Below are 13224 nucleotides of genomic sequence, written 5' to 3' on the forward strand. Positions count from 1 at the left end.
AAGGAAAATCTTTTGAAGTTGTGCAAAATTTTACAACACTGTGTCACAGGGATGGATTTTGGTGACACAGGAAGTTTGAACTCAAGTGCTCACACTTGCTAGGCAGGTGCCTCAGACTTTACAGGGTTGGATTTGATGGAGTTTTGTTCATGTGGTGGGAAGGAATTATTAAATTCAAAGGCCACACTTCCCACAAAATAATTAGTGTGGACCATGATTTTTTCTTAAAAAAATGTTCTGGATCACATTTCCTTTTCATTCTGGCTGTTTGGAAATTTAGAAACCTTTTTTTATTTGGTGGGACTGGGGTTTGAACTCAGGGCTTCACACTTGCAAAGCAGGAGCTCTACCTCTAGTCCATTTTGCTCTCGTTATTATGGAGATGGGGTCTCATGAACTATTTGTCTGGGCTGACCTCATACCAAGGTCCTCCTGATCTCAGCCTCCCCAGTAGGTAGGATTACAGGTATGAGCCACTGGTACCTGGTTAGAAACAATTTAGGAATAACCACTGCAAACCTGTTTAATTTTCATATGCTGATTTTTTTCATTCTTTCTTTCCCTCTTCATGGTTTTGTATTTACTTATATTGTGTTGAACTGTGATAGCTACTTCTAATTTGTTCTTGTATTTACCCATGTTATCACCATGGGGAATCGCTGATGGGGATGGATAATGACATATAGTAATTGGGGCATAGCCTTTGGAGAACTGTGTGCCTGGATTTGAATCCTAATTCCTTCACACTGTACTTGAATGAACTGTTGTAAATTCCTTACTGTTTCTAGTCTTCAGTTTTTCTTTCTTCTGACAATGGGAATGATAAGAACTGTCCTATATTCTATAGAAATAAGCTAACCATACTGTAAGTAAACAGTGTGTACAGCAAGATGTCAAGTAACCAAAGAGTCACTTGTGATTAAATCTGATCCAGGGTTTATGGAAGGGAGGGTTATTCCCTTTATTTTAAAAACAACCCTGCTACTTAATGGGAAAGCACTTGATGAGATTACCTGCAGTGAATGATCATTGGGCCTTTGCTCCTGGTGGCCTGCTGTCGGACCATGTGTACAAACTGTAGGATACTTTCTGCTGCATTTGCTGGAGGAACACCATGATCGGGCCATGCAGTGTAGTTAAAATGCATCACATCCTGCATCTCGTCAGCCTGGAGAGTCAAAAGCCCTAAACAGCATTAATCAGGATAGCCCAGGCCTTTACTGTAGATCACCCATGAATAGTGAAAGAGATAGATCCACATTCCTCTTCCGGGCGGTGCACCTCCCTTCCCAGCGCTAAGCACCACGAGTGGTGCAAAGTAGGTCCTGAAAAAAATACTAACAGCAAAAAGCTTCAAACAGTAAGACAGGTAGGCTAACTCACGCCTGCATGGTTAGGACAGAGCTTAAGCAGGTCAGGGTTTGCATCCTGACTCTGCCATTTAGAAGTGGTGTCAGCTTTTGAACTGAACATTGTGGAAGGCGTTGTGCACAACTTAGATCCCTCTGTCAGCCTGGGAACCACTTTTCCAGCTTCTGCCCATGGAATAGCTGGGCCCTCCTTGTGAGAGCTGCCCTCCATGACAGGAATCTGCCGCACTGCAGAATGTCTAAGAGGTTGTATCTCCTGTCTGGACCAGGGTGTGAAAATCCAGCTTTTCTGTCAGAACGGAGTACCACTATTCACACACGAGCACTCTCAGTAGGACCTGTCTTAGACTCTGGCTGAATCCCCAGATGTATATGACTCCTTCCCTGTTGTATTCTGCTTCTTTTGACCCCTTTTAGGTTTACTTAAGAAAGTACTTTCTAACAAATACCTTCTCTGGGAATCCCTGCCTTGGGGTTTGACAGTAGGAGACCTGACCCAAGACAGACTTGCTAAGCTTTGGTTTTCTCATTATTTAAAAAGGACTGAATAATAGCAATAACAAGCATCATTGTGTAGATTAAGCAGATGATGTGTGTGTGTGATGGATGGTGCAAATTAACTATCATTGTCATTATTGCAATTACATCACTACTACCATTTGTTCTCTTCCTGCTCAGTCATTTACATGGTTGGCTCTGGGAATCTCTAGGAAGTAGAACTGTTTTGTACATCAACATGAATCAGTTCGTATTAACCCACACATCAGATATTGTTGCTCCCTCTAAGCTGAGAAAATATCAGTTAGCATGAGGTCTTTTAAGATCAACTCCTTTTAGTCTCTACTGATTTGTAGGAATGATTTTTTTTTCTCTTGCTGTCAACAGGCAGACAGATTTCAAACCCAAGCTTCATAAATAATGTGGCTTGTCTCTCAACCCTCAAATTTGCCAAGAGCCTATGATCCACCCTCAGGATGGAATATTATACCATAATTTTGGAGAGTTTAACTTGGTTGTGCATTTGGATCTAAAATTTACATTCAGGTAGCATAGAGCAATGGATTGCAAGAAGCAAAATTGAGCCGTCTTGGTCAGGACAAAATTTACATCAATGCAAATAAATATATAACTAAAAGCATAAATAAAATGTATAAATGCGTACTAAGATTTATATAATTAAAAATACCATCACTCCAACTATACTCATTGTCACTTGGTACCTAAGTCCTTATATCCCAGCAGCAAACAGTGCCTCCCTACTTATGTTCAAGAGCTTTGTCATAGACAAACAAAGCATGAAGGTTAGAAAGATTCTGGCTGCCCTCATTGCTGTCTTCAGGAGTATGTCAAGAAAGTAACCCATGTGTTATGAATTGTGCAGGATAGCAATTATTCAACACCATGAGGATTTAAGGATGCTCAGCTGTCAGCTATCTTGGGTTTCCCAGAAAGGGTCCCCAAATGCCAACCCTGTTCAAATGCTGATCATAATTAGCATAAATGAGACTTTACATTGTCTTCTGTATATTGCCCATCTCTCTCTATATATCTATATTCCAATACAGTTGATATGAAAATACATTCAGCTGCAAAGTGCAAGGTGATGTAAAATCAGGACACTACCAAATTGTCACGAGCATTTCCATTGCTGCAAGGCAGAGATTCTAGAACTGGCATCAACTCCCTGGAACAAACAAGTCTCTATCAATCTTTGCTCTCATGGCATGATCTTTATTCAGTTCATGACAATTTGCAAGTACTGGAAAGTGGTAAGTTGTATATTGTGGTCATTTTCCTCTTTTCTAATTAAATGAGAAAACCCTTCTGGTTTTATCTTCCTTGGCATTGCCAAATTTCTCTTACTCTGATGTCCTCATTTATATAATTTTATCTTGTCGAACTTCAAAAGTTTACACATCTCAGTATTGAAGTAATAAAGAAAGGTATAAACAAAAAATTAAACAAGTAGAAAAATAGATTATTAATTTAGCACCATGTTCTCTGGTCAATTTAGCCTTCATGGTAAGGAACTTAAAATTTGGATTCTGCTGCTTAAGGCCAACAGGGGGCGCTGCAGTGCTAGATACTTGTAATCACTGTAAATGGCTTATGAGAAAACCTGTTCTTGATGTTTAAGCTCTTCACGTTGCTGTCCTTGAAAGGCAAGTCATCAATTAAGACCAAGGACAAGAAACGTATTATTGACCACACAATGATCTATGTGTGGTCATAGATCTTCATGTCAAGGGACCAGGACTGGAAACAGACTCTATTTTGTACTCTGCATTTTTTTTCTCCCAGATATAAATGTAGGGAAAGTTCTTTAGCAGTTTGCACTGCTCTGGCTGAAATAGTTAAGAAAGAAAGATTAGTTCAAATGGAGCTAAGATTGAGAACTGTTTCTGTCTGTTGCCTTACAAAGTGCCTTATAACTGTTGAAATAATTCATCCACCGATTGTATGCAAAGATAGAAGATTTGATTCTCAAACTCACAGTAGATTGGGGGAGGGGCAGAAATAAAGAGAGAGTTGTAACCATAGTGTCATGTGTGGACTCCAGCAGGGAGGAAAGAGCTCAAGGTCTCTGACACCAGGGAAGGCTCCACACAGGAGAGGACATTTGAGCTGAAACTATATTTGAGTGGAAGTGTGCTTGGGGAACAGGAAAAGATGGTGGGTCAAAGGAATGGAACAGCATGAAACACAGTCTGTTCTAGGGACACTAGGATTTGATAAAGTTTCATTGCAGTAAAAGCCATTGTTAACTACCAGTGGGTAAGATGTGATTTACCTCTTGTAAATACCGATACATGGGTACTTACAGAGTACTTAGGCTATTATTGATATGGGCAGTCTTGGTTTCCACTGAGGGTCAGCACACTTTTTCAGGAAAGGATCAGACACTTAACATTTTAGGTTTTGCAGGTCATGAAGGTTGATGTAGCATGAAAGCAGTCATAGACAATACGTAAACAGATGTGGGCTATGTTCCAATAAAATGATATTTATGGATATTGAAGTTTGAATTTCACATGTTTCATGTGGAATATTCTTTAAAATGTTTTCAACCATTTATGAAGATTAAAAAACCACTCTTATCTCATTGGTTTTACAAAACAGGGAGACCTAGTCTACACCCGAGTTTGCCATCTTCTGGTCTATACCACTAGGAAAGGCTGTTTCTATGTCAATTGAAGACTTTCTTATTAAATTTTGTCCTAGCAAAGAGCACATTCAAATGGACTACACTAGTGAAAACTCTACATGCTATGGGATGCTTGTAGGTAGAAAATGACAGGGTGATGTTAACACCTAAGCTGGGCACAGAAGCTGCCTGCACACAAAGATGTGTCATCAGAGACACACCCTGCAGGTAAAGTAGACTTTTCTGACATTCTAACAATCAGAAATCAACAGCACTTCAAGAGAGATAAGGAACCATGATTAACAAGGCTTAAAAATAGCTTCCATATAGTGAAGCCCAGAACAAAATAAGGAAATCAAACAGAACAAAACCTGAAGACTTAAATCATGGTTTAAATGTTTAACTCAAGGTAGAAGTGTTCATTCTCCTAATCAAACTCACGTAATATGAGAAACAAGAACTCCTTTTTTATCAGTCATGCTTGGTAAGCAGTGATTAACAGAATCTTCTATTGTCATGAGCTAATTTGAGATGGACCAGTGCAGATTTTTATTTCAACTTCCCTGGCCCTCCAATTCAATCATTTCATCTTTTATTATCATTTCCCATTGATAAAATGGGAAACTACACTGAAAGTGGAATTTTTCTCTTGAAGGAAGAAGCACTGTAAAGCCTGATGTACTCATTATCTTCCACCAGGACCTTTTGGTAGGGGATGGTAGTGGAGATGTTGGATTTTGGACTGGGGACTTACATAACTGATCCGAAAGTGTCTACAGGCCCAGGCCCAGTCATCCTGCTCTTCCTCTGAGATCATCTCCACGGTGATGTCTCCATAAGCTGTAGGTTCTTCTGTGAATGGCCAGTAATGGTCACATTTCACCTGGTGCAAAAATAACACAATCTTTTAGAGCAAAGAGTCTAGGGAAGAAATTAAGTCTGTGCTCATTTAGCAAAAGCAAAGGTCCTCGCTTCTGAAGAACCATTAAGGCTATTGTGAGGAGGAAAAACATAGCAAGTGCAATAGTTTCTGCTACATAGTAGGCACTTCATCCAGGACAGTAGCTGGGCCAACCAGTGGTTTGGGCTTGGGAACAAGCCCAATGGCAGTGGCTTGGGAACAAGCCTCATTGATACACACCCTCCTTTTCTCATTGCACTGAGTGAGCATGACAATAATCTGAGACTTCTGTTGTAGGACCATCTTCCAGAAGTCATTTCTGGTTTCAGGCAGTGGGCCCTGGGTGGCGATGTACTCCTGAGGTGAGTTGTACCCCTGAAAGATAAATGACAAAGTTATTGCTTAACCAGTTGCTGTTAATGCCAGATGCTCTATACCAATGGGGAAGACTGAAAATTTCCTGATGATAAAGCTGGCAAAGGATCACACATCTATGTAACGTCTTTCCTTGTCTCATCAGAGGCAATCAGAGTGATTGACTGTAATGGTCTGTGTGATATTAAGCATCGCTCTCAGAAAGCCTGTAAAATTACACCCACAGCTTTTTATTGCAATGTTCACTACCTTTATAGGTGTTTTAAAAGCACAAGTGTTCAGATGGACCTTCCCTTTTGGGGGGCTACTGTGGTTGAGCTCAGGGCTTTGTGATAGGTCGGCACTTTACTGCTTGAGCAATACCTCCAGTCCTTTTTGCTCTGGTTATATTAGAGATAGAGTCTTGCTTTTTGCCCAGGCTGGCATGGACCATGATCCTTCTGTTTTATATTTCCTGCTGTAGCTGGGATGACAGATATGTGCTACCAAGCCCAGCCTTTTTCTACTGAGATGGAGTTTTGCAAACTTTTTTTACCCAGACTGGCCTGGAACCATGATCCTCCCAATCTCAGTCTCCCAAGTAGCTAGGATTTACAGGTGTGAGCCACTGGCGCCCAGGTGCAGGCAGAACCCTTTGAGTTTGGTTGCTGAAACTGAACTTTAACCAGAAGAAAGATGGTCTCTAGCATTACTTCCTATTTTTCCCTTTCACTAATTCAAAAAAACCTGAACATTACTAATCTGTAATCTTTCCTCTACTATTCTATATTCTGAAATGGAACAATGGAAACTGTTCTTGGAGTTCAGTTGCTAGATGGGGAATGGCTCTCTTTTTAACTGGTTGACACATCTCTGAAGCCCTAACAGTCATCCACTGGCTAGACTCTGGTTTTATTTTTCTTACAGGAATGTAGTTGGCATTGATGTAGTCTGTACCCTCCTCTTCATTCATAGAGACTAGTCTCACTCGGCTAAAGTCATCTGTAAAGAACAAGAAAAGAAATGTTAAAAACCAGGATGGAAGGAAAAATTATCTTGACCCTCTCTACCCAATAGCAAGTCGAATCAGGCATTGATGGAGTAGTCAGATAAATTTATTGCAGCCCAATTCTTCAAACATTCCTAAATTGTAGTTCTGGCTTAAACAAACACATGAATATCTTTCAAGCACTATTTTCTGTACATCATCTCTTCTTGGAAGAATCATCTCGAGATTCTATGAAGCTTGTGGAGAATGTTTACAGAACTAAAATAGCTAACTGATAATTTGGAATGTTACTGTACATAGCCTAAATTCATGATTTTCATTTCACCTAGGGACATCTAGAGAACTCACTCTCTTTGGGAGACCTAGAGAATAGAAAATGCTCGGGCCTTTTGAAAATCATTATTATTTATATTTATTTATTACATTTTGTTTAATATTTTGGTGCTGGTCAGGGAGCCCAGGGCCTTGGACACATTAAACATGTACTCTACACTGAGTCACACACTAGCCCTAGTTATTTTAATTTTTATTGTAAACATTTAAGGTGTGCATTATAAAGTTTATATATATACATATATATATATACACACGCATATACATAGTGAAATGTTTACTAAAGTCAAGCAAGTTAACATATCTACCATCTCAGATAGTAATCATTTTTGTGATAAAAGTATCTAAACTCTGCTCTCTTAGCAAATCTTCAGTACACCACACAATGTTATTAACCACAGTCCTCATGGTGTGTATTACACCTCTAGACTTGTTTCCCCTATATAACTATTCCATGGTACACTTGGACCTATGCCTTACCATCCCCCAACCACTGTTTTTTTCTCGGTTTTCTGTATCTAAGGTATTTTGGCTTTTGTTTTTCATGGATGCCAAATGAAGTGTAGAGCTAATGTTATTACAATTCTACCTAATTTATCAAGAAACAATATCAAGGATGGAGTTCTCTTTCTAGAGTTTTTTCACTCTCCCTCTTTCCACTTTTTCATTCTTTCTTAACCCACCTACAGGGAAGCAGAGAAGAAAGCTAAATGAATGCTAGAAGGTATTTATCTTGTCCTGTAAGCACGTTACGTTACTTTTTTTTCTTGAATTGTTACTTTTAACTACAGAATGCTGAACAGCAACATAACTTTCCAGAAGTTAGAAAGAGAAGGCATTTTAATACATTGAATTCACTTTCCATTAACCTCCTTCCCTCATCAGTGAATTCCCAGAAAATATTTCATGAGAGCACAAATTATCTGATCCGTAATTTAGCTAAGACTCTTTGGTCTTCAAAGGGTCAAATGGTTTGTTTCTTCTGCTCAAACACAATTCATTTAAAAGCATCGTAATGAAATCTTCCTCCATCCCATAGGACCTAACAATATCAAAGCCCTAGTAAGATCAATATAATTGCAAAGATAGTCTTGAGATTCAGACCACAAGTGGGTCTGGATGGAGTTTGGTGGAGATTGATTAAGCTGCAATGACAATCCTTTGACCTTTAAAAAGCATGATTAGGACTGGCACTGTCGACCATCTTACATGGTAGGATGTTTGTGTAACGGTTTTTACATCGGTTCAGTGGGAGATCGGCAGCAAAGTGTGGAATATCCAATCCAATCAATTTCAACTCCTGTAAATGAGAGAGAATAGATTTGAGATTTCTGTACATAGTGTGGACTGAAGGGACTTACTGTGCGTTGGTTTACTGTGCACATCAGTCTTCCTGCATGTAACAGAATCACAAAATGTTCTAGATCATATGATGTTGCACTAGCTCTCTTTTAGGACACAGGTACTTCACTGTGGTCAGCTGGCATTGACCAATCAATGAACTTGGGTAGAACTTATGCCCAATCAGAAGCTTCCTATGCCCAATCAGAAGCTTCCTATGCCCAATCAATTAGAAGCATCCTATGCATTTTCTTACTCAGGTTTGCCCTTGTGTGCTTCCGCTACCGACTGTGAAAAGGTCATGCCCAGGGAAGCTTCCATCCTAGGGTGACCTGACTCTGTCCCACAGCTTGAAGCAGAATTGCCCCCAATTGAACCACACACCTGTGAGTGGGAAAAAAATGTTGCTTAGGCCACTGAGATTTTTGAGGTTATTATATTTATCTTTTCTTTGGTGCTAGGGCTTGAACCCAGGGTCTTGTACATAGGCAAGCATTCTACCACTGAGCTATGTCTCCAGCTCTTGAGGTTATTTCTAATATAGCATGCTTGCAGTGAAGAGCTGTCTAGTAACACCTGAGCAGCTTAGCGATCGTTTGGGAAAACAAAAGCTATCTGTGCAACACTCAGGGTGTGGAAAATTTGAAAACAAAACTGCCTGCCAGATTTCTGGAGGAATAGGGTGACTAAATTCTTATTCTATGAGGAAATGTAAGCATTTTTTTCCTGCTGACAATAAGCCTTAGACAAAGTAGTAAAAAAGGCGATGAGGAGTTATGAGTAAAGAGTAATATCCATGTTTCAAAATCAGGATTAACAATTATTAACTATCTGACAATGAAACTTAAAAAAATAAAGATGAATCAGCAGTGTTTAGTGAACACTTACCTTTCAACAAAAGTAAGACTATTCAATTATCTGCCTGCATTTATCAGGATTCTTATAACTTCCTTATCGAAAGATACACTGATAGGAAACTCAATATAAACAGGCAACCATTACACCTCAAGAAGATTTATGCTACTGGAAAAGGAGGCTCTAAGTTGCTAGCATGTGTTTTAAAAGAAACAAGGGAGTTGTATTTCCGGGCCACCTGTATTTCCTAAGGTTTTGTTCACATTGTGGTCAAATGAATGGCATTTGCTGAATTTGTACAGTGTACAATCAATGTAGCAAATCTAGTTCTAGTTCTACACACATCCAACACAAACACTGCTAAACAGCATGCCTATCTATCTATCTACAAATGATACCACCTATATAGTTTGCGTCTTTTTATCAGATTATGAAGTGAGGCTGTAAGAGAAGAGAAGTCAATTGCTACAAATTTTTGTATGCTTAAAGAAATCAATATTGCACACAAGGTTTACTTTTTATTTTTCCTCCCAATTATTATTTCAAGGAACTGTAAGGTGGAGGAACACATGTCGGAGTCTTTGAAAGACTTTTGAGGAAACTGGAGGCATTTGATGATATTCTGAGAGATGGAACAGGATATCGTTTTTATGCCTTTCACATCTTGCGTCACTTGCTCTTTACCAAGCATTTGAACCTCATGGGTCTCCTCAGCTGGTTTCAAATGGGAGGTCCTTGCTAGCAACATCCCACGTGCTTATGACAGTGGGTTGCATGTTTGCAGTCATCATGGATAAAATGACCTAAATGGCCCAGATTTCTCTCTCCTTTTGATTCCTCATCATTTTTGGCTTTTGGGATCACACCATCTTAAGCTTTGAGAGTAAGCTTGATCCACAGGTCTTAAAAACAGCTTTTTTTTCAATTTCAGACAAAGCCTTAGCATCCAATGCCTTTAAGCATAAATGTGTCACTGTTAATTTATAATTATTTCCCGTTTGAAAGGGTTTTTAAGGAATGACTATATTGTTCTTATAAGAAAAAAAGATAAAATTTGTTTTTAGTAAACTCCACCCGAATCAGTGTTATTTTAGGTCAGTTCCTTTTAGCAACTACAAGCTTATTTAAATGCAATAATTCTTCCATTTAAAAAATATTTTAGAGATCAACCTTTAGAAAGTGTCCTTACAGATAATTTGTCAAACTATCTCACTTATTTTGGTATACTGCTTGCAAATCTTAGGGTCTTAGAAAGATCATTCAACTCTTCTTTAATTATCTATAAATAACTCTTCTTAATTTAATTATCTATAAATAACTTCTTAATTTAATTATCTATAAATAAAGCTAATAATTTCTCTGTATGCCACTCATTTATAGTGACTGTCAAATAGAATAATTAAACTGAACAAATATTAGTGCAGCACTATTTATGATGGCTGCCAAATGCTTCTGCCATGAGTTGTGTTTGCTTTGCTTTGCCTGGCTCCATAACTTCTCTCTCCCTTGCCATTTGCACTAACAGACAGACAATTGCCCCCCTCCTGTTCTGCTGATTTGGGGACAGACTGATAAGCCACAGGAAAAGGCCCGGGATACAAAAGCAACTGTGGAAACAGATTGAGGCTGAGAGTTGGCGCACAGATGGAAGCTGACTCACTGATAGAACTTTAATTGTGTGTTGCCTCCTCCTGGAAATGCCCTAAGTTGATAAGAGCGGCTTAATTGGCTGAACACTATAAATGTAAATTGCCAAAGTTGAATTGCAGCAAAGCAGGAACTCATGTGCACACAAAATGCTTTGCAGTCTTTGTAATTTAGCCTGTCACGAAGAAGAAAATCAAATCCTAAGTTTCTAGTTCAGTGGCTTTGCAGTTATTTCTTTCCAACCATATGGAAACAACAGAGGCTTAATCTTCTTAAAGGCAAAGTATGGTGGGGGGATGGCCTGAAACCAACATAAATCATTTCTGGATTTCGTTTTGACAGTTTTGCTTTTGATATGATCTATCATCTTTTTTTCTCTGCTAGGTAGTTATATGTAGTGGGTTGAATGGCTATCTTCAAAAGTGGTATGTCCATATTCTAACCCCTAAAACCTGTGACTGTGGCTTTATTGGGAAGAAGGGTCTTTGCTGATGTAACTTATTAAGGATCACAAATTGAGATCATCCCAAAACACAGGAGAAAGCTATGTAAAGACAGAGGCAGAAACTGGATTGCAGCTACCCGTGGAGGTACCAGAAGCTGAAAGAGGAAAGAAGTGTTCTTTCTCCCTTGGAGCCTTCAGAGGGTGTGTGGCCCTTTTCCATCTTGATTCTGGACTTGACAATTGTGAGAATGACTTTCTGTCATTTCAAGTCAAGAGATCGTGGTAATTGGCTACATCAACCCCAGGAACTGAGGTAGTCACCAAGCCCAGTGGCAGTCTATGCTGTGTTGCCTGCATTTGAAGTACACAAGTCCAGAAAAGCTGATCACAAACATATGCACTGTTCTAATGCATGTGGACTGCCATAACTAAATTCTATAGAGTGGTGATATAAACCAAAGAATTATATTTCTCACAGTGTGGAGGCTGAGAAGCCCAAGATCATGGGCTTGGTTCCAACAAGATGAACTTCATTCTGAGACTTCTTCTCTTAGCTTGCAGGCAGCTACCACTACACTATGTAGTCACAATACTCATGTTTTCTTATCTATATGTACACAGGGCAGTGGGGGAGACTCAAATTGGACTCCCACCTTGATGACCCTACCTTCATGGCTTCATCTAACTCCAATTACCTCCAAAGGGCCTGTTTTAAAATATTATCTCATTGGGACTGGGGCTTCAGCAGGTGAATTTTAGGAGAACATAAACATTCAGCCCATAACCTGTACCATTATCGTCTGAGAAGAAGTACAAACTGTGTTCTGGTCTTAGAGTTTGTAAAAATGTCACTAGGTGACAGCATTTGGGTTTACTTTGGCATGGGTCAGAAATTAGGTGAGCTAGAAGGCTGGACAGTAGGTGAGTTAGATGGATAGATCGCTTGCCCATGAGAGCAGAACAAGCGAGAGAAGACGGAAGAGATCCCACCTCTTCCATAGCAAGTAAAAGACCCAATGGAATCGGGCAGTGCCTGGTTATTTTCAAGTAAGTGCAATGGGAGAAGAATGGATTAAGAGTAAGATGCCTAGTGAGGGTCTGCATTAGTTTCCTAGAACTAACAAAGTGCACCAACCTGCCATCTTAAAGCAAGAGACATCCATTGTCTCACAGTTCTGGAACCCAGAAGTCTGAAATCAAGGTGTCAGCAGCATCATATGCCTCTGATACCCAAGATGGGGATCCTTTCTTGCTTCCTATTAGCTTCTTGGTGATCTTGGGCACTCCTTCACTTACAGATGCATACTCCAGTCCCTGCTTATCATCACACGGATTCCTCTCTGTCTCTGTGTCCTTACATGTCTATCTTTTATAAGGGTACTAGTCATAAGAGCCCACTCTGTTGAGTACGACCTTGGCCTTAACTAATTCCACCTGAAACAATCTTATTTCCAAATAAGGTCAAATTCTGAGGTGCTGAGAGTTTAGGACTTCAGTGTATCTTTGGGGGAATGCAATTTAATCCATGACAGATGCCCTAAAAAAGAGCAGAAGAAGGGTGGGCATGGTGGCTCGTGACTGTAATCCCAGCTATGTAGGAGGCAGAGGTAGGAGGATCACAGTTTGAGGACAGACCAAGTAACAGCATAAGACCCTAGGTGAAAAAAATCTAAAGCAAAAAGGAACTGGGGACAGTGCATGGATCAAGTGGTAGAGAGCTTGTTTAGCAAGTGCAAGGCCCTGAGAAAAACAGAGAGAGAGAGAGAGAGAGAGAGAGAGAGAGAGAGAGAATGGGGGCAGGGAGGAAAAGAAGGAGGGGGAAAG

At 39.7% G+C, this 13224-nt stretch overlaps 1 protein-coding gene across 3 annotated transcripts in view; it reads right to left on the reverse strand.

Moving 5' to 3' along the window:
• Ptpro (protein tyrosine phosphatase receptor type O) overlaps positions 1 to 13224 on the reverse strand; it is a 233533-nt gene that overhangs the window by 12525 nt on the left and 207784 nt on the right. For all 3 annotated transcript variants that reach the window (XM_074075999.1, XM_074075998.1, XM_074076000.1), the window contains 5 exons: positions 8322 to 8412; positions 6696 to 6772; positions 5657 to 5791; positions 5270 to 5398; positions 1014 to 1168 (listed from right to left, as the gene is read on the reverse strand). In XM_074075999.1, coding sequence (XP_073932100.1) covers positions 1014 to 1168; positions 5270 to 5398; positions 5657 to 5791; positions 6696 to 6772; positions 8322 to 8412 — 587 coding nt within the window. The remainder of the gene's footprint in view (positions 1 to 1013; positions 1169 to 5269; positions 5399 to 5656; positions 5792 to 6695; positions 6773 to 8321; positions 8413 to 13224) is intronic.

This window comes from Castor canadensis, chromosome 6, assembly GCF_047511655.1.
Source record: "Castor canadensis chromosome 6, mCasCan1.hap1v2, whole genome shotgun sequence".
Lineage (NCBI taxonomy): Eukaryota > Metazoa > Chordata > Mammalia > Rodentia > Castoridae > Castor > Castor canadensis.